At 44.7% G+C, this 22,787-nt stretch overlaps 1 protein-coding gene across 5 annotated transcripts in view; it reads left to right on the top strand.

Annotated features, from left to right (window-relative positions):
• Positions 1-22,787, top strand: part of NSG1 (neuronal vesicle trafficking associated 1) — an 85,128-nt gene that overhangs the window by 39,315 nt on the left and 23,026 nt on the right. For all 5 annotated transcript variants that reach the window (XR_013220107.1, XR_013220109.1, XR_013220106.1 and 2 more), the window contains exon 4: positions 17,845-17,955. Coding sequence is in view for 1 of the 5 variants with exons in the window: in XM_077280135.1 (XP_077136250.1) it covers positions 17,845-17,955 (111 nt within the window). In the remaining 4 variants the exon portion in view is untranslated. The remainder of the gene's footprint in view (positions 1-17,844; positions 17,956-22,787) is intronic.

Raw genomic sequence — 22,787 nt, 5'->3', positions numbered from 1 at the left:
CAGGATGAGGGACAGATACTGTAGGTGATTGACCAGGGTGCTACTTAAAGTGGATGTGTCACTTGCAGGAAATATTACATTTTTCACTCAGGGCAAGGGGCTACTCGGTTCCCGGATCCTTCGGTATTCTGTTGGGATGTAATGGTGGCTGACCCGGTCAGTGGCCCTAGGGGCGTCCATTGTAAAAGTGAGGGAAAGGTCTTTGAAGGGATAATGTTCGTGACGCCACCTGTGGTATTCGGTCAGGGTGACCGACGCTGCTTAGGGGTCCGCTGGTGTGATGTTATGGCAGCTAGATGGTATACCTTCCTACAGGTGAAGTGTATCCCCAGGGCTTCCTGGAGGTGTAGATGGTGGATGGTGTGAGGCGCAGTGAAGAACGAGGACACAAGGTTGCAGTCTCTTTACCTTTACTGAAGGCTTCAGTGTCCACAGTCCAGGGTACGGACCACAAGGTAGGCAGAGTCCGGACAGTCTGAAGGCAAATCCAGAGTCCCCTTATCCAGGTGGAAATCAGTAGCCTTCCTCTAGCGCCTGGGTGTTGTAGTACCTCCCTGCTGAGCTTCTCGGTTAGGTCCTCACAACTATTGTACATGTTATTTCTCTTTCTCTCTGTCCCCCTGATGGATAGGATAGGACAAACCTGTATGACTGATGGCCTGAGGCTTTTTACAGGGACTCTATCACGCCCCAGCCCCCACAAGTTGCCACCGTGCCTCCTGGATATAAGGTCGGGCAGCTAACGTGGAATTAACTGTCCTGCCAGTCTCTGAAGTAAAGCGTAGAGATCCTTACTCCCTCGGTATGCTGGCTACCGGATTCCTGCGCCTCAGAGGGAAGCAGCTTGCTCCTGGCTGATCTCCCTCTGTTATTCTTCTCCTGTGCTCTGCTTTCCTGCACACTCTCTGCAATACGTTCTCTTCCCAGGAGCTGCAGCACTTCATGCCACTGAGCTCCTCTTCCTCTGTCTTCCTGACAGGAACTCAACTCTGAACCTCTTTTCCCTCAAGATCAGGATGTTATATAGGGGAGTTCACCTTAAACAGGCTTAGAGCTCCCCCTTCTGGTCTGGAGTGTGAACATGTTGCATGCATTGTATTTACCTGGTGAAGAGATCTCCTTTATTGCCTTCAGATGTAACATCACTGCCCCTGGTGGAAGAACGACATTACTGCAATGACCAGAACTCTGGGGCGCTGCATAAATGTGGCTGTTCTCCTGAACATGGCACTATTTTTCTTTTGTTCCTGAGCCTCTCTGTTCCTGAGATATGGCCCCCACTTCCCTGTATGTAAATTTAGTCTTCTTACCTAACCAGGTGTGGTCACCAAGAAGACGTCCACAGAGAAGAGTTAGGGACCACGCCTCCTTGCATAACAAGACTAGATTTACATAAAGGGAAGAGGGGCCCAGATCTGAGGAATGGAGAGACGCAGAAAGGACATAAAAGCAACACCGGATTCTGGAGAAGAGCGGCAATTAACTCAAGTTAAAATTTACATATTATAGACAAGAAACTGGTCCACTTTAAGGGATTGTCCACTTTATCTTTATTTTAATAGATGTGCCGAGTCATGATTTCATGGCACTTACTGATACTGTATATACAGGTGCTTCTCACAAAATTAGAATATCATCAAAAAGTTAATTTATTTCAGTTCTTCAATACAAAAAGTGAAACCCATATATTATATAGAGTCATTACAAAAAGAGTGATCTATTTCAAATGTTTATTTCTGTTAATGTTGATGACTATGGCTTACAGCCAATGAAAACCCAAAAGTCATTAACTCAGTAACTTAGAATAATTAACAAAAAGACCTGCAAAGGCTTCCTAAGCATTTAAAAAGGCCCCTTAGTCTGTTTCAGTAGGCTCCACAATCATGGGGAAGACTGCTGACTTGACAGATGTCCATAAGGCAGTCATTGACACACTTCACATGGAGGGTAAGCCAAAAAAGGTCATTGCTAAAGAAGCTGGCTGAGGGGACCATATATACCAGGATAGGGGATATTACAGTACAGAATTGACCATTTTTTTGCTTCAATTTTTTTCCCCTAATTTCCCCCTCTAAAACCTAGGTGTGTCTTATGGTCTGGGGCGTCTTATAGTTAAAAAAATACGATACGATCAGAGAAAGTTTTGGCCCACAGCGCCCACTGCCCCTCTTAGGCCTCTTTCACACCTCCGTCTTTCTGCTTACGTTGCAATCTGTCGATTTTTTAAAAAAAAAATTTGCAGGATCCTGCATTTTCCCACAGACTTGTACTGCCAACGCATCGCGACATATGGCCACACGTCACGTCCATCGTGAACTGGATGCGTCGGGTTTTGGTGGCCCGTCATCACAGAAAAACGTTCATGGGAACGTTTTTCTGTACTCCACATCCAGTGTTTCAGACTGCGCATGCCCAGCAGGAAATATCACTCTCACAATCTTTCCTGCTCGGCAACGCAGACAGAAGTGTGAAAGCAAACACTTCCTTTGGTACGTCGCACCGACGCTTCGTGATGGCCCCGTACCGACGGAAGTGTGAAAAAGCCTTAGCTGCTCAACCCTGCTCCTCCAAAACCAGCTTCTCCACCATGACAGAAGATCAGCTCTCCACCCTCCTGTCAAGATCACACCTCACCACCTGCACGCTCGACCCGCTCCCATCCCACCTCATCCCTAACCTTTCCAAGGTCTTCAACCCAACCCTAACGCACCTCTTCAACCTCTCACTCACAATAGGTGTCTTCCCCTCATCCTTCAAGCATGCCAAAATCACACACATCCTCAAAAGCTCTCCCTCGACCCATCCTCTGTGTCTCGCTATCGCCCGATATCTCTTCTCCCTTATGCCTCCAAATTACTGGAGCAACACGTCCATCTTGAACTGTCCTCCCACCTTTCCTCCTCCTCCCTCTTTGATCGGTTACAATCTGGCTTCCGTCCCCATCACTCAACTGAAACTGCCTTAACTAAAGTCACCAATGACCTACTAACTGCCAGGAGCAAGCGACACTACTCTGTCCTCCTTCTCCTGGACCTGTGGTCTGTCTTCGACACTGTGGACCACTCCCTTCTGCTACAGATCCTCTCATCTCTTGGCATCACAGACTTGGCCCTATCCTGGATCTCGTCATATCTGACAGACCGAACATTCAGTGTCTCCCTCCCCATACCACCTCCTCACTTAGCCCCTTGTCAGTCAGTGTTCCCCAAGGCTCAGTTTTAGGACCCCTACTCTTCTCCATCTACACCTTCGGCCTTGGCCAGCTCATAGAATCCCACGGTATGAAGTACCATCTCTACGCCGATGACACGCAGATCTACCTATCCAGACCTGACCTCACCTCCTTACTTACCAAAATCCCACACTGTTTGTCTGCTATTTCATCCTTCTTTTCTGCTTGCTTTCTACAACTGAACATGGACAAAACAGAATTCATCATCTTTCCCCCATCTCACTCTACCACTCCGCCAGACCTATCCATCAATGTCAATGGCTGCTCACTTTCCCCAGTCCCACATGCCCGGTGCCTCGCGGTGATCCTCGACTCTGCCCTCTCTTTCAAGCCACATATCCAAGCCCTTGCCTCCTCCTGCCGTCTCAAACTCAAAAATATTTCAGGGATCCGCGCATTCCTTGACCACGACACCACAAAAACACTAGTGCATGCCCTTATCTCCCGCCTTGACTACTGCAACCTCCTACTCTCTGGACTCCCCTCCAATCCATCCTACACTCTGCTGCCCGACTAATCTACCTGTCTCTCCGCTATTCCCCAGCCTCTCCGCTATGCCAATGGAGCGCCCCCACACCGCCGCAGGGCCGAGGGGTACCCGGAGCCGGGCCTCTGAGTCTCTGCTCTGGGGGTTGTCACGGTGGCTAGACCCGGTCCGTGGCCCTGTCCGTCAGTGGGGGACGTCCGGTGAAATAGGTGGTAGTAATGGTAGCGATGTAACGGTGCGGTTGTGGGGTGTAAGTCGCGGTAAATAACGAGGACACCAGTTTGCAGTCTCTTTACCTCTTTACTGGAGATCTCTGAGTCCTCAGTCCAGAATACGGTTCACCAGGCTGCGCAAGTCCGGCCGGTCCAATGGCACCTCCAGAGCCCTCCTCTCAGGTGGAAATCTGTGCCTTCCTTCTAGCGCTATGTGTTGTAGTCCTTCCCTGCTGTGCTCACGGAAAGTGACCCCACAACGGTTGTGTCTGTTTCTTAAGTTCCCTCACAACTCGATTTGATGTTCCTCTGTAATCCACCCCTTCCCTGTATTCAGGTTGGAATGGCACCCGTTTGTCAGGTAGGCCTGGAGTTCTTCCGGGACCCTAGAGACGCCCCTCTCCCGCAATTGCCCCCCAAGACTTCATAGGTGATATGTGGTAGACAGCCCGCCTGAGACCGACTGTCCTGCCGCTGTTTGGAGTATGGCTTGAAGCTGTATTCTAATCCACTCCCTCGGCGTTCCGGCCACCGGTATTGCGCCTCAGCAAGGTGCTGCCTCTTTCAGCACAACCCCTGCTGGTATTCTCCTTCTGCTTGATCTCGTTTCTCACTCAGCACAATCTGTCTCGCTTCTAGTCCTTTCCTTGAGTCCCGCCGCTTCCAGGAGCCTGCGCGGACCCGTTACGTTCTTTCAATGCCAAGCCTCTGCCAGGATCCCACCCCTGGCAGAGACCCTACAGTCTCTCCCTTCACAACACCCCCTGCCACAGGGTGTTGCTCCGTTCAATCCCGTCAGCGTTCTCTCTAACTTTCTGCCTGACCCCCAGTTTACCCACTATGGTGGGGAGTGGCCTAATGAATAGCACCCTTAGCTCCCCCCGGAGGCCCAGCTATGAAACATATTGGTGTCTGTGATACCTGATTGGAGGAACTCCTTCGGTGCCATCGAACGTACCATGGCTCCCCTTAGCGGCAGAGCCACAGTACTGCAACGACCAGAACTCTGGGGCGCTGCACTCCCCCCTGGTTAAACACAGTACTCCGGGACTGGGAAGAAAAACAACAATACAGATTAGCAAAAAGACATACAATTTTGTTGAGTGCAAAACGATAAGTATACTTGAACAGGCTTCCCTTTATGGGAGGTGAGGACACTTTTAACGTTACAAACATGGTCAACATTATAAATTACAGGCTATGCATAACTCCTGTTACCCAACCGGGTATTCTACTTAGTGCAAATTCTGGAACAATAAATTAACATTGCCTTTAGGAAACATACACTCTTAGTTTACCAAAGGCCTTCCTATAATCACATTACAGGGTAAGGTAACTTTACATTCTCCTACTTTGAACCTGCAGGACCGCCTGTCCCTATGGCACCAGACCTACTGCCTCTCCTTTCTTTTACAGGACCGCCCTGTTCATCCAGGGCCTACTGCCTTTCTCTACTATACATGGTATAGACATAACATTCCTTTCGTTTAAAGAACTCTGAGCCAGCTCTACTCGGCTCCTTTAAGGACTCACTCTCTAACCCCTACGGGTTCACTCTCTGTCCTTAGTAACAAAGTAACTTTCAATGGGGACGCGGGGTTTACCTTCTATCCTCACCTTCATTATTACTTTGCTTACTTTCAACTATGCAGATCTCTATCTCTACCCCTACGGGCTCTCTGCATCCTTTTCTTTCTGCAAAACATTATTTAGATTTCACATTTCAACAAATTCAACACATATAACTTTTCATGTAAAACAGTTACATTTCTTTTCAAAGCATCATCATGGCATTACTGTTCTGCAACAGTATCTTTCTCAAGTTCAATTCTTCACATCCCCTTTAAGAGGGGACCAAGTCTTTCTGAGGTAGCTCGTCTCCTCAGCCTACCAGTCCATGCAAAGGTTCCGGTATGGTATCTTCGCAAAGTGTCTTTAACTAGAACCAGTAGCAAAGGTATCTTCACAAAGTGTCTTTGGCTCAAACCAATAAGGCAAACATCTTCGCAAAGTGTCTTTGGCTAAAACCAGTAGGGAGCACCCTTAAGAAGGTGCAAACCATTTACAATAAGTTTGTATCACGCACGGTCCATGATTACAGCAGTTCTTTCAACTTTTGTGCAAACTTGAAGAAAAAATAAACAAAACAAAAAGCAGAAGAAGGGATCCCGGGTAAACAAAGGGATCCCTTTAAGAGTTTAACCCTAGTCGGGTTGTAGCAGCAAAACAGGAAAACAAACAGTTAACTATGTACATTCTCGTGGTTCCGAGGTTTATTCTTGTAGTAGGTTGCAAGGCATCAGTTGGTAGTGAACACTTCCTGGCCTGGGAAGATCTGTGTTCAACTTCTCATCCGTTGCGGTATCAATGTCACTAATCGGTCTTTCAGGTATAATCTGGGTTCGAATGTCAATTTTGGTGGTAGGTTCAGTGGTAGAGATAATGCACTCTGTAGTAGTAGTGCTGGGACTCGTCGGTTCAGAGGTAGTCTTAGTCAGGGCAGCAGGTAGCGCTGCTGCAAGATCAGTCACTGGAACGGAGTCAGTAGCGGTGGCACTAGCAGTCACTGGAGTGGTGTCAATCATCAGGGCAGGGTCGTTCTTCCTACCTGCTTCCGATGCGGTTCCTCCGGGGTCGGTCTGCTCCGTCTCCGCTGGGGTCTGGAACGCTGGTTGCGGGGCCTTGTGCTGCGACACTGTCATCTCTGCTTGCAGCACCTCGCTTTCCGGCAGGGCCTTGCTTTCTGGCTTCGGAGCGCTGGAACTTCTTTCTTGCTCCGGACCAGAAGAGGCTGCCGACAGACGTCTGGCGAGGCTCCCGATGATGGTCTTCTTCCACCCGGTCTCAGTGCTCAGCTGCATCCGCCGGCGTTGGTGGATCAGCTCGTCCGCTCCGGTCTGCAGGAGGTCAGCGTCAACTGTGGAGGTCTGGCTGCGGTGCCTCTCCGGGTAGCTGGGGGAGTCCTCGGCTCCGACCCCACGCTCCGGCTCCGGGCGGCTGGCCATGGCGTCCTCCATGTTGCTTGCTTCTTCTTCCTGGTCCTTTTCCCGCTCTCTTCTTCGTGGGCGGTTTCGTTTTCGTTGTCTCTGCCCACCATTAAGGATCAGGAGGCGGATCTCGGCTGCTGACGGACACGTCCTCAAGGGGCCGAGATATTTAGACTGGGCGGCCATTGTCTTTCGCGCTCTTCAGCTTGTTCACGCCCGCTTCCACGCCCTTCTTCTTCTCCTGCGCTCTCCTCAGCGCTGTAATGGCGGCGGTTTTGGCGGCAAATGGCACAGCACACAGTCTTGCAATAAAGTACAGTCCAAGCACAGTAAATCACAGTCTCTAGGCACACATGACCTGATTCTTCAGGCTTAAGTAGATCCTGTTCGTGACGCCAAGTTGGAGCGCCCCCACACCGCCGCAGGGCCGAGGGGTACCCGGAGCCGGGCCTCTGAGTCTCTGCTCTGGGGGTTGTCACGGTGGCTAGACCCGGTCCGTGGCCCTGTCCGTCAGTGGGGGACGTCCGGTGAAATAGGTGGTAGTAATGGTAGCGATGTAACGGTGCGGTTGTGGGGTGTAAGTCGCGGTAAATAACGAGGACACCAGTTTGCAGTCTCTTTACCTCTTTACTGGAGATCTCTGAGTCCTCAGTCCAGAATACGGTTCACCAGGCTGCGCAAGTCCGGCCGGTCCAATGGCACCTCCAGAGCCCTCCTCTCAGGTGGAAATCTGTGCCTTCCTTCTAGCGCTATGTGTTGTAGTCCTTCCCTGCTGTGCTCACGGAAAGTGACCCCACAACGGTTGTGTCTGTTTCTTAAGTTCCCTCACAACTCGATTTGATGTTCCTCTGTAATCCACCCCTTCCCTGTATTCAGGTTGGAATGGCACCCGTTTGTCAGGTAGGCCTGGAGTTCTTCCGGGACCCTAGAGACGCCCCTCTCCCGCAATTGCCCCCCAAGACTTCATAGGTGATATGTGGTAGACAGCCCGCCTGAGACCGACTGTCCTGCCGCTGTTTGGAGTATGGCTTGAAGCTGTATTCTAATCCACTCCCTCGGCGTTCCGGCCACCGGTATTGCGCCTCAGCAAGGTGCTGCCTCTTTCAGCACAACCCCTGCTGGTATTCTCCTTCTGCTTGATCTCGTTTCTCACTCAGCACAATCTGTCTCGCTTCTAGTCCTTTCCTTGAGTCCCGCCGCTTCCAGGAGCCTGCGCGGACCCGTTACGTTCTTTCAATGCCAAGCCTCTGCCAGGATCCCACCCCTGGCAGAGACCCTACAGTCTCTCCCTTCACAACACCCCCTGCCACAGGGTGTTGCTCCGTTCAATCCCGTCAGCGTTCTCTCTAACTTTCTGCCTGACCCCCAGTTTACCCACTATGGTGGGGAGTGGCCTAATGAATAGCACCCTTAGCTCCCCCCGGAGGCCCAGCTATGAAACATATTGGTGTCTGTGATACCTGATTGGAGGAACTCCTTCGGTGCCATCGAACGTACCATGGCTCCCCTTAGCGGCAGAGCCACAGTACTGCAACGACCAGAACTCTGGGGCGCTGCACCAACCCCTTCACTGGCTTCCAATCGCCCAGAGACTCCAGTTCAAAACCCTCATAATGACATACAAAGCCATCTCCTCCATACATCTGTGACATGATCTCCCAGTACCTACCTACACGCAACCTCTGATCCTCTCAAGATCTCCTTCTCTACTCCCCCCTCATCTCTTCTTCCCACAACTGCATCCAAGACTTCTCCTGTGCTTCCCCCATACTCTGGAACTCTCTATCCCAACACATCAGACTCTTGCCTACCATAGAAACCTTCAAAAAGAACCTGAAGACTCACCTCTTCCGACAAGCCTACAGCCTGCAGTGATCCTCAACCTACTGAACCGCCACACAACCTGCTCTACCCGCTCCTAGTGTATCCTCACCCATCCCCTGCAGACTGTGAGCCCTCGCGGGCAGGGTCCTCCCTCATTATGTACCTGTGTGCCTTGTTTTGTTTTTTTTTTGCTCAAGTTTAATATATTTGTCTATATTTGCCCTGTATTCACATGTAAAGCGCCATGCAATAAATGGCGCTATAAAAATGTATAATAATAATAATAATAATAATAATTTGGAAATCAAGGTCCCAGAATCTGGAGGAAGAGTGGAGAGGCCACAATCCAAGCTGCTTGAGGTCTAGTATGAAGTTTCCACAATCAGTTTGGGGAGCCATGTCATCTGCTGGTGTAGGTCCACTGTGTTTTATCAAGACCAAAGTCAGCACAGCCGTTTACCAGGAAACTTTAGAGCACTTCATGCTTCCCTCTGCCGACAAGCTTTTTGGAGATGGAAATTTCATTCTCCAGCAGGACTTGGCCCCTGTCCACACTGCCAAAAATACCAATACCTGGTTTACAAACAACAGTATCACTGTGCTTGATTGGCCAGCAAAATTGCCTGACCTTAACCCCATAGAGAATCTATGGAGTATTGTCAAGAGGAAGATGAGAGACACCAGACCCAACAATGCAGAAGAGCTGAAGGCTGCTATCAAAGCAACCTGGGCTTCCATAACCCCTCAGCAGTGCCACAGGCTGATCGCCACCATGCCATGCCGCATTGATGCAGTGATTGATGCAAAGGAGCCCCGACCAACTATTGAGTGCACTTACTGAACATACATTTCAGTACCTGTAAGTGGTACAGCACCAGGTGTATGTGATTCAGGGACAGGACAAGCTCTGTAGGTGGCAAACAGGTGGTATTAAAACGATGTCTCCTTAAAGGGATTGGCCACAGGCTGCACAGCTCTCCTGTTCTCAGATTAGCTGAGATGGACGAGCATCGGACCAACTGCAAAACAGCTTTCTCGTGTGTAGTGTTTTTTTTTCAATTGGACTCATGTGGTCACATGAACAGGACAGAGGTGAAGTCTCTGAAGGAGGCGGCGTTAGTAAGTACAGGAGGAGAACTTCAACTACTTATATTTCAGTAAGTTCCCAGAAATCATATCCCCAACACAAGTTACAATATAGATAAAGTGGCCAACACCTTTAAAGAGACCTCATTCTGATGTAAGGAGGTGGCGGGGACCCTCAATTTCCTTCCCTCTCCTGTAAACTGTTCACCTGTACCACATGCGGCGCCCTGATATTTATTTAATGTTGTACTACTGTGTGTATTGTAATGTGCAAGTACTGTTATGTGTCTTGCATAAGCTTAGGGATAGAAAGAAGTGTTACCAAGGTATAGCAACATAGGGCTTAAGTAGATGAGAGGAGTTAGGGTGGGACAGTGCAGAGTCACTGGGGGTATAGGAGAAGCACTTCCTGGGTAGCGCCAGAAGCCCGGGCAGTTTTGCCCAGGGCAGGTAGTGTGCATCAGTGAGCAGTGCATAGAGATCCCCGGTCATGGGCGGATACAGCTGCTCCAGATTGGAGAGCAGTGGGAACAGACATCAGCTCAACGGGATTGTCCCCAGGCAGAATATGGGACCCGAGACCAGGATGGGAGCTAATGAACAGATTGGACCCGATTGGTCCGTAGAGAGGGCAGGGAATAGGAAATGTTGACCTACGTGAACTGTACCCCTGTATGTGATGGATACCTTGTCACTTAGTAAAGTTTAACCGCTGGAGCAAAGATTGCGACTCTGTGGTGCTTCCGGGGACTAGAATTCCAGCAGTACTCATCTCTTCATGTGTAAGGCGCCAGGGTGCTGATTCTTGCTTAATGATCTCGACAACGACTACCACCCCGGACCACCTTGTTACACTTATACGATGTGTTTTCCTCCTACACAACTTGTCCTGCCCCTGTCTCACATATACCTGGAGCTATGAAAGAAATTGCTAAGAGGCCTATGTGTAGCAGAAACTATTATGGGGGAACCTGTGCCAAACATTGTTATGGGGGCATGTGTTGCAGATGCTATAATGAAAGACATTGGAAAAATAAGACTCCGATTCTGGAAGATCCACTGCAGACAGCCATGTACTAGATGGTTTCCCACTGCAACCAGCAATCATTAAATGAGTAATTCAGTCGGACCATCACTTAGAGAAACATTTTTCATTATTTTGTGCTGGCTTCCTGGTGTAAATGATTCCGAGTGGGTAATACCAGCCATATGTAAAAGAAGGTGTACACTCCACATCTACAGTGTATATACTTGACTGCAGCTGAAAGGACAAGAGCTCAGGGCGTACAACTCATCTGTGGCCGAAATCCAAAGCTGTGTATGGATCTGTCAAATAAATCAATGTAACAATTCACATATCTACTAGTGCAAGGTAATATATACGGCCAATGAATACATACAACCTGGCATTCTGCGGATGCATTTTCCCGTCTTCTGCCAGCGTTCACGGCTTTTCTGTATATGATGGAAATTATGCAGTAGCGCAGTGTTACACTGCACATGACACAAATGGTAATTACAGGGCGTCATAAACCACAACACAAAATGTGCGTAGTTACATCTAGCTGTTACGTTTGTTATTTTGGTGCAGTAAAGTGCAGCCTGAAATTATGCCCTCTTATAAGACAAAGCATCCTTTGTAAATTAGTGTCATTGGTAAAGCATGAGGTGTTGCTGAACTAATACTCTTCATGTCACAGATGTACCATGATAAAGAGGGGCCAGAAGATTGCGATGTCTGGTTTCACGTACTCCTGCAATGGTTAGAAGTACTTCACCATCTTATTACACAGTGCAGTTTGTATCCTTGCTGGCAGTACAAGGGTTAAACTGTTCAGTTGAAGCTCCTAGAGCTTTCCTACCTGGGTTGTCTCAGCTGTTCAGTGTTGACCACTCCCTTCTGCTATATATGCTGGCCTGGTATTAGTTCTTACAGCCTGGTTCAGGAGTTGAAGATGTTGTTCGTGGTTGGAATTGGCGTTTGGAGACTTGTTCAGGAGATTGTTGCTTGGAGTTTTGTTTGTGTGCGCATCCTCACCCTGTCCTATTTGTTTTATCCTTCCATTTTCTCCCCTGTGTTCCATTCCGTTTGGTGAGTGTATTTTGTATGATTGATATTTTCATTTATTTATGACTGTCAGTCTTGCCTTGTTTGTCTTGCTAGTGTTATCAGTGTTATACATTTCATCTTCCCACCTCCCTGGGTGGGGGAAGGGATACTGTAGCTAAGGGTTGATATAGGAGCATAGCTAGCCACGTGAACCTGGCATTTCCACCTTCAGTATTATTCTGTGGGACAGGAATAGTCTAGGGCATCCCGAGTTCTAGAAACCTGGATAGTTCCCATAGTCCCAAGGTACTGCGTGACACTTGATTTAGATAAATGCCTGCTCTGTTGAAGTTATAGGGGTTCTGTACTTTTTTATCTATCTAGCTATCTATCTTTAATTTTTCTATCTTTCTTCATTTCTCCTTTTGTTTTTCTTTATGCTTTCCCCGCCTTACTGCTTTCTCTTTCATTTCCTTCTATTCCTTACTTTTCCTTGCTCCTTTTGTTTGTGTGTCTGTCTTTCTTCATTAACTCCTCCTTTCCCTCTTTCTTCTCCTTGTTCCCACTCCCTTTCTTCCCTGCCTCTTCCCCCTTTTTATACTTTCTTTTCTCTTTCCTTTAATTTTTTCCTTCACTTTTCCTGTTCCCACCCTTTCTTCAATCCTTGCTTCCCTCCATCCTTCAATTATTTATCTTCCTCCATTTTTCCTTCACTTTAGCCCTCCTTTCCTTTTTAACTTTCTCTTTTTTTTTTCTTCTTCACCTCATTATATCCTTTCTATTCTCTTCCCTTCCATTCTTTCTATTTCCTCTCCTTTCCCTCCTTTTTTCTTTCCTTCTGTATTTTTCATATCTATCTTTTCCTTTCCTTTCTTCCCACTCCTTTCTCTTCTCTTTCCTTCCTTCACTTTACCTGATCCCATCCTTTCTTCAATCCTCGCTTCCCTCCATCCGTCTATTCTTTATCTTCCCCCCTTTTTCCTTTCCTTTAGCCCTCCTTTCCTTGTTAACTTTCCCTTTCTTTTTCCTTCTTTCCCTTTCTTTTTCCTTCTTCCCCCTCCTTTTTTTTTTCACCTCCTTCTATCATTTCTCTTCCCTTTCATTCCATTTTCCTCTGCTTTCCCTCCCTTCTTTCTTCCTTATTTTTTCATATATATCCATTATAATGTCAATAAATAGATTTGAATCGATTGACGTCTTCCATATAGACAATGAAACATATCACCATAGCAATCTCCCACTCTTGCATTATATTAAAGGGAAACTCTCTCTATCACTAGTTTTCCTTCTTTAAAAATAAAAACCAGATAGTGAAACCGGTTGTTTTACTAATCTTTTTATTTTCTGATTGCAATTTCTTTTATTCTACAAATGTGCTATGCATGATTATGGGAGCAGCCATCATGTCTGTGCTGCTCTTCTGCATATAAGAATAAGAAACCTCAGTCAGAAAATAACTTCTAAAGGAGAGTGTTGTGAGCATGCTCAGTGATCTGCATAGAGGTCACTGCGCAGGGAGGGAGAGGAGCTGAATGGTGACATTGTGAATGCGGGGATTCTATGTGATCTCTCATAGTAATTTTGTCTGTTATGATAATGAGACTGCTGAGTAGCGATTTCTATACTTTTGTCAAGATGATACCCAAGACTTTTATACAGGTTTCTTCCCGCGTTACAAAAATGAATAATGCTAGAGAAAGGTTAATCAAGTTGTAACAAACGTACCGTAATTTGTCAAAATTTTCCCTAGCTAATCTGATTGGCTAATTGTTGAAAATTTTTAATTTGCATGTATTCAGCAAAATTTCATTTTCACAAGGGCTGCGAAGGGGTTAAAATAGAAATGCATGATATTCACCTTCTAGGCCCTTACCTGAATCCTTAATTAGTGTCTCACCCACTGTCACTGCATCCCTGGCCTTCCACTGTTTTTCTGCCTCTGAGACCCAGGAATCGACCCCCCGCCTTCCTCAATGTAACAGCATAATAAAAAACAGTCAGGACACTTTCTATTAAGACCAATTTTTATTTGGACTCAATCAAATCTGCCAACCAATGTAAATGAATCTGACAAACGAATTTCAGGAGATTCGCTGATTTCTAGTTGCTGCCCGTCAAAGCAGTGTCCACCTTACAGATAAGGCAATACCCAATAGGTTATCTCTTCCCCTCAGCTAATTAAACATTTCTCCCTAAAAGATATGCCGAGGACAAGGCAAGAAATAAGAGGCTCCCAGGACTCTGGTCCGTCAGCCATGGACTACACAACATATCAATAAATCGGAAGCACAAAAGTAGTATAATTAATGCATTACAACACGTATAAAATGCATATATTATACAGTATATCTGGTTATTGTGAAACCCCATAAAATGGTTGTCCTGCAAACAAAGTACATTTTAAATCAATAGATCTGGGAATAATAATAAGCTCAAAATTGGATGTGTTAAAATTTTTTTCCTGTGCTGAGATAATTTTCTAAATGTGCCCCTGCACGTAGAGCTGCTCCAGTTCATGGTCGGCACATACTACAGCAGATCCTGGCCAGGTGGTAAGCATAAGTTACTTATGTTAAGTGTTGCCTTGCTGAGATAATTTTGTAAATCTGCCCCTGCTCTGTACTGTTCTTTGCTGTGTGTGACCATGTAGAGCTGCTCCAGTTCATGGTCGGCACATGCTACAGCAGATCTTGGCCAGGTGGTAAGCATAAGTTACTTATGTTAACTATTGCTGTGCTGAGATAATTTTGTAAATCTGCCCCTGCTCTGTACTGTTCTTTGCTGTATCCACCACACAAAGCTGCTGTAGTTTATGGTAGGAATATACCATAACCCCTCGCCAGGGGGTAAGCATAAGTCACTTATGATAAGTGAGTATACAAACAAAATTGCAGGTGCTCATGGCTGCTGTTTTCTAAGGTAACATTTTCTTGCCTGACATAACCAATTTTCCTGTCTGTTTTATCACCGGAGTGAGTGTGTCTGCTGCAGGGCTGGACTGGCCATCTGGTAATTCTGGCAAATGCCAGAAGGACTTGTCTGTCTGGTCATGGGCTGCCTTGTCTGCTACGTTGTTAACAGAATCGGTGTTCTCAAGATACCCATGCTGTTAAGAGTTGTGATGGAGCACAAAGTCACTGACTCCATCACTTACCCCACCAGGCCACGGGTATCATTAGAATTATTGGTCTTGTTGAAAATCTTCCTTTTCCCCATCCAGGATAATATTAGTAATATATCCCATCTGGTTCAAGGGGACGGGGACACCATGGGCCTGAGTGATTTCAAATGCAGGACTGAATTTCAGCCCCAGTCCGTACCTGTTCTGCTGTGTCTCCAACCCTCTGAGCTCATCACAAATAAAATCAGTGACGTAGGAGCTCCATCTGCTGCTAACTTATATATCACTGATGTGATTTATGATGTGCCCATAGGACAGGAGATGCAGCAAAAATAATCACTGCTGTGATAAAACAAACAGTAAAATGTTTTACCTCAGAAAGCAGCAGCTGCAAACCTCTGCTGTTTCATATCTGTATACTCACTTATCATAAGTGACTTATGTTTCTTCCCCTGGCCAAGAGTTATGGCATATGATGACCATGAACTGGAGCAGCTTTGATTGGTTGAACACAGCCATTACACAGTACTCAGCAGGGGAAAATTTATAAGATTATCTCGGCACATTAACATTTTTTTTTAACACATTCAATTATGGATTTTATTATTATTTTAAGATCTGTTAATTAAAATGTTCGTGGGACAACATCTTAAAGGCACTTTTACTCTACAGCTTGGTAGCGCCCTCTATAATAGTTATAATACACAAATTTTATCTATATGATCACATAACCGGTATGTCTCTTTAATCTTTCTCCTCCAGTTTTATATGTTCAGTGAAAGTAAAATAAAAAAAAAGTCTTCCACTTCCATTGATCACCCAATTATGTGTGTTTAATAGTCACACACATCTTCACAACATCCCATTATACAATAATAAAAGGTAATAGGAAAGCAGACAAAGAACAGTAATTACATGTCGTAAATACATTATTTTACGGGCAGCACAAGTTTACATAATTATAACTAGCTCTTCCTATTAATGGCAATATGTAATGTCTACTGCTATTTACAGGCATAATGAGAAATGATAATAGTCAGAAGAACAAATGTGTTTATTGTGCCGGCTGGAATAAAGACATAATTGTGCTTCACTGTATATTGAGAGTATATCCGGGAAACGCTCCCGCTCAATGTGTTCAAAGACGTCTTTTGCATCTGACATATACCAAGAACGTGCTTTTTCACATCTACCCGGCAGGAAATCTGTGGCTTTTATTTTTTTTTTGTTCTTTTTTCAATTTTTTTTCGATATCAGACTGAATATTGTCGGTACTTAAACCTTCCTATAGACGCATTTATTTAGTGGCATGGCCACTATGGATATACACATGATGAATGTTTAAAGGATATGGACACATTCAGCGGCTTTTTTTTATTGTTTAATATTTTTTGGGGTGCTAAAAACAATTGTTCTAGCTGGCTTTTATGGGTTTCTTTGACTCTTGCTAGCTGCAGAAAGTCTTGAGAATCTGCCAGTGATCTGCTGACAGGAGAGTTTGTAGCTTTTTCATCTCTTTTTCTGCTCCTCGTGGCTTATTCATGACCACATCAAAGATCAGCTCAACTTACTTTGATGTGGTCAGCGGTGATAAATGAACAAAAAGGAAAAAGAAGCATAAAAGGCTTGGATAACAAACATTAGGGAGGTAGGAATACTTGAAAAAAAAAGACAAAAATTACAGATATGTGTCCCCCATCCAGATGACTTGGTCACAGACTGGTTGAACCACAATGGTGAGTGGGTAAGATAGGGGACCCTAAATAATTGGTGAATCATAGCGAGTTAACAGTCAAATACATCTGTTTTGGTTGTTCCTCGTATCACTATCCTGCTTTCATAGACACATCATATCTGCAATTAGCGGCTGTTTTGAGGAATCAGACTTTACTGATCACAGCAGCAATAACTTGGGGAAAAGCATCCCGCTAAGTTGCCACAATCATGATCAGATGAACATTGGGTTATACATGGTAAATCAGGGTGACTGGACAGGATTTACCTGCACAATGATGTCGCCATAAATTCTACCATGTTAGCAGTCACAGAAGTAGAAAACGTGCAAAAATGTTGGATGTATGCCTGGTCTACCTATTGCGGATGGTGAGGGGTGTAATGGCGTCCAGGAATATCTGAAAGGGATATCATTTTATTATAACTGTAGGGCTGCGCATCTCTTTATGAAAGCAAGTAATCACTTATGCATAGGATGGGTGATAACTTATTGATAGGTGGAGGCCTGACCACTAGAATGTGCACTGTTAGAATGGAATGGCAGGGTGCACTGCCACTCAGAATGTGCACCGTTAGAATGGAATGGCAGGGTGCACTGCCACTCAGAATGTGCACCGTTAGAATGGAATGGCAGGGTGCACTGCCACTCCATTCTAACAGGGTTAAAAGTGCACTGTTCTGCTGATCGGTGCATGTCCCAGGATTCCGACCCTTGTGGGTAGATGATGAAATGGTTGTCTGCTGAAAACAACTTAAGTTTATCATTTCTGCGTGCCCATATTGACAAAGGCTTTACCAATCTACAAAATGGCAAATATACCAACTTGTGCAGCAATGAAGAATATGTCCCTGGATAACTAGGCAGATTTGCTAGTCAGGATGCGGAATAACATAACAGATATTATTCCGTCCTCCAGTTTATCCAGTCTTAATTATATTACTATGCGTTCATGAGATTATAATACGTGGGTCTATACATTCTCTTCAATTCCTACTGTTGTTAAACTTGCCCCACCTCATCAATGAATGCATATACTGTGCAAGTCTTCTAGGCGATAGAACAGAACAAAGCAGAGGAGAGAATTTCTGAAATCTTTTTTTTTTTCTACAGGTTACCGTTCTTGTCCTCTTTGCTCTGGCATTTCTGGCGTGTGTCGTATTCCTAGTAGTCTACAAGGTGTACAAGTACGATCATGCCTGTCCTGAGGGATTTGTGCTCAAGGTAAGACGAGTATGTTGTGTTAACAATGAGCTGACCTTCTGTGATGTTCTCCGGCCTCGATAGGATCATTGGTGCGTTCCTAAGGCACTAGGCAATATAGGCTTGTACCCAACGATAACGCCGATAACTGGCAAAGGATAACAGCCAGTATTCCAGGGGCAAACAGGTCATGTGCAGCAAGTCCAAATGAGACTTTACAGGGGTCTCAGCTAATGAATGTCATGGTTTTCTCTACCAATTATTATTGCCTTTATAGAAGAGGAATATGCTAGAGATACATGATGACGGTTGCTTATGACAAGCATTTAGAGATTAGGGCCCATGGTCTGTTCTCAGATAGAAGCCCATTTATTATGTAATATCTAATAATTAATTACACTTTTTTTAGCATTCGTAAAACTAAATGTAGGACCTTGGAGCTCCTGACCTTAGTGGAGCAACAATCTCCTTTTTATTGGCTACTGGGCCCTCCAGTGTTTAGTACATCCTACTCAATTGGTAGCAAACACCATCCACAAGGAGGGTTATGCAGGTGCCAATATGGTACCAGGTACCACAGACTTCATTTTTTGCTTGTGCCCTGTGGCTACTGTATTTTACTCCCCTTATAACATCAACATGAAATGATCTACAGTCATGGCTGAAAGTGTGGGCACCATTAAAATTGTTCCAGAAAATGAAGTATTTCCCCGAGAAAATTATTGCAATTACACTGGAAAAAAAAGCAAATTGAACATAATTTCACACAAAACACCCAAAATGGACCAGACAAAATTGTTGCCACCCTCAACTTATTATTTGGTTAGACACCTTTTGGATTAAATCACAGGAAGTGATTGATTGCAATGACCATCAACGAGCTTCTAACACCTCTCATCTTCTCATCTGCAATTCTGGGTCACTCTTCTTTTGCAAACTGCCCCAGGTCTCACATACAGTTAGGTCCATATATATTTGGACAGAGACAACATTTTTCCAATTTTGGTTATAGACATTACCACAATGAATTTTAGACAAAACAATTCAGATGCAGTTGAAGTTCAGACTTTCAGCTTTCATTTGAGGGTATCCACATTAAAATTGGATGAAGGGTTTAGGAGTTTCAGCTCCTTAACATGTGCCACCCTGTTTTTAAAGGGACCAAAAGTTATTGGACAGATTCAATAATTTTACATAAAATGCTCATTTTTAGTACTTGGTTGAAAACCCTTTGTTGGCAATGACTGCCTGAAGTCTTGAACTCATGGACATCACCAGACGCTGTGTTTCCTCCTTCTTGATGCTCTGCCAGGCCTTCACTGTGGTGGTTTTCAGTTGCTGTTTGTTTGTGGACCTTTCTGTCTGAAGTTTAGTCTTTAACAAGTGAAATGCTGCTCAATTGGGTTGAGATCAGGTGACTGACTTGGCCATTCAAGAATATTCCACTTCTTTGCTTTAATAAACTCCTGGGTTGCTTTGGCTTTATGTTTTGGGTCATTGTCCATCTGTAGTATGAAAGGACGACCAATCAGTTTGGCTGCATTTGGCTGGATCTGAGCACACAGTATGGCTCTGAATACCTCAGAATTCATTCGGGTGCTTCTGTCCTGTGTCACATCATCAATAAACACTAGTGACCCAGTGCCACTGGCAGCCATGCATGCCCAAGCCATCACACTGCCTCCGCCGGGTTTTACAGATGATGTGGTGTGCTTTGGATCATGAGCTGTACCACGCCTTCGCCATACTTTTCTCTTGCCATCATTCTGGTAGAGGTTGATCTTGGTTTCATCTGTCCAAAGAATGTTCTTCCAGAACTGGGCTGGCTTTTTTAGATGTTTTTTAGCAAAGTCCAGTCTAGCCTTTTTATTCTTGATGCTTATGAGTGGCTGCACCGTGCAGTGAACCCTCTGTACTTACTTTCATGCAGTCTTCTCTTTATGGTAGATTTGGATATTGATACGCCGACCTCCTGGAGAGTGTTGGTCACTTGGTTGGCTGTTGTGAAGGGGTTTCTCTTCACCATGGAGATTATTCTGCGATCATCCACCACTGTTGTCTTCCGTGGGCGCCCAGGTCTTTTTGCATTGATGAGTTCACCAGTGCTTTCTTTCTTTCTCAGGATGTACCAAACTGTAGATTTTGCCACTCCTAATATTGTAGCAATTTCTCGGATGGGTTTTTTTTCTCTGTTTTCACAGCTTAAGGATGGCTTGTTTCACCTTCATGGAGAGCACTTTTGACCGCATGTTTACTTCATAGGAAAACCTTCCAAATGCAAGCACCACACCTCAAATCAACTCCGGGCCTTTAATCTGCTTAATTTAGAATGGCATAACGAAGGGATTGCCCACACCTGTCCATGAAATAGCCTTGGAGTCAATTGTCCAATTACTTATGGTCCCTTTAAAAACAGGGTGGCACAGGTTAAGGAGCTGAAACTCCTAAACTCTTCATCCAATTTTAATGTGGATACCCTCAAATGAAAGCTGAAAGTCTGAGCTTCAACTACATCTGAATTGTTTTGTTTAAAATTCATTGTGGTAATGTCTATAACCAAAACTAGAAAAATGTTGTCTCTGTCCAAATATATATGGACCTAACTGTATGTGAAGGCACCTTCTACCAACAACAATTTAAGATTTCTCCACAAGTGTTCAATAGGATTTAGATCCGGACTCATTACTGGCCACTTCAGAACTCTCCAGCTCTGTTTCCATTCGTTTCTTGGTGCTTCTTGAAGTATGTTTGGGCTCATTGTCCAGCTGGAAGACCCATGACCTAGGTTGCAAATCCAGCTTTCTTACACTGGGCACTACATTGTGAACCAAAATCCTTTGGTAATCTTCACATTTCATGATGCCTTGCACACAGTCAGAGCATCCAGTCCCAGAGGCAATAAAACAACTTCAAAACATTTTTGAGCCTCCACCATATTTGAATGTAGGTTCTGTGTTATTTTCTTTGTAAGCCTCATTTTTGGTAAACAGTAGAATGATGTGCTTTACCCAAAATCTGTAAACTGGTCTCATTTGTCCATAAGTTGCTTTCCCAGAAGGTTTTTGGCACACTCACGTACATTTTGGCAAACTGCAGTTTTAACTTTATGTCTCTGTGTCAGTAGTGGGGTCTTCCCGGGTCTCCTGCCATAGTGTTTCATTTCACTCAAATGTCGACGGATAGTTCGGGCTGACCCTGATGCACCCAGAGCCTGCAGGACAGCTTGAATTTCTTTGGAAATTGATTGAGGCTGCTTAGCCACCATTCGGACTATCCTACATTGCAACCTTTCATCAATTTTTCCTGTCGTCCACGTCCAGGGAGATTACCTACGGTCCAATGGGTGGTAAAATTCTTGATTATGTTGCATACCTTGGAGAAAGCAACATCAAGATCTCTGGAAATCGACTTGCAACCTTGAGATTGTTGATATTTTTCAACAATTTTGGTTCTCAAGTCCTCAGACAGTTCTCATGCTTTTGTTCCCAATGATTAGTGTGGCACACACAAACACAATCAGCTTCTCCCCTTTTTATCTGGTTTCAAGTGTGATTTTCATATTGCCCAATCCTGTTACTTGCCACAGGTAAGGAGCATCTCATGCTTGAAACAGAATGGTTTACCCACAATTCTGGAAAGGTGTTAACAATTTTGTCTGGACCATTTTTTGTAATTTAGTGTGAAGTTGTCCAATTTGCCTTTTTTTTTTTTTTTTTAAGTTTTTTTTTGTGTTGTTCCAATACACACAAAAGAAATAAACATGTGTATAACAAAACATTAATTACAATAATTTTCTTGGAGAAATACTTCATTTTCAGGAATAATTTCAAGGCAGCCAACACTGCCATGCCTGTAGTACATAACTATCTATGACCAACTTGCTTACCCAACCTAATCCAATTACAGACTAGATTATGTTACGCCTGCGATACATTTGAAAGAGTAAAGATACAAGATAATTGTAAATGACCATCTTTAAAAATCCTTGTTTCACTTATCTTGCCATGTAAGCAAGCTGCCAATCACCAGATGAATGAGAAAAAGCTTGTTTTTCAGGTGAAATGATCTTTTCGCGCAGCACAAAAGAAAACATCATTCTCGGAGCACATTGTCCTGAGTAAACTATGGAAATTCTGCCATGTTGGCATACCGGTATAGTGGGGCTTACTATACCAAGGTGATATCCATCCCGTATCTGAGATGAAGCTTAAAACAGGTTTATATTACTACATCCTTAAAAAAGAAGCGGTAAACTTCCCAGGAGAATATGCTTATGTTTTGAACTTTGTTTTGGTACACGCTTTCTGACCTACCTCACTATACTGGTGACCCAATGGTATATCAGGATGCATCTTCACTCATTTCTATATGAAAAAGCTAAGATCAAATAATTACAAGATCTTCGAACAATTACAGTATGATCTTTACAAGCATTTTAGAATTTAGCAGATGGTATGAGATTATCTGACCAGTCGTTTTATTTAGAAAAAATATGTATGGCTTTAATTGGATCCCTTTAATTAGACACTGCCGATGTCATGCTGTGATGTTTCATGGGCTTCATTTCAGACCTCATTAAACAGCTCCGGATGGCACATAGCCTTTAAAAATCTTGGTGGCACGCACTTTACTCTACATTGATGTTTTAAAATGTCAGTGCAAAGTAAAATGCTTGCGTGAAATCATGCAACTCCTGCTGTAGGTTGATAGCTGTCAGACAAAGCCAGAGACAGTTACTCCATAGATAAAATCAGTGTCGTTTGTTACCATCTCTGCCTTCCTTATTACTGCATACGGAGCACTACACAAATGCTGCACATACAATATAGTAACCACTGATAGTGCTTCCTCCT

The sequence above is a fragment of the Ranitomeya variabilis genome, chromosome 1 (assembly GCF_051348905.1).
Source record: "Ranitomeya variabilis isolate aRanVar5 chromosome 1, aRanVar5.hap1, whole genome shotgun sequence".
Taxonomy (NCBI): domain Eukaryota; kingdom Metazoa; phylum Chordata; class Amphibia; order Anura; family Dendrobatidae; genus Ranitomeya; species Ranitomeya variabilis.
This window is presented reverse-complemented; position numbering and strand designations above follow the sequence as displayed.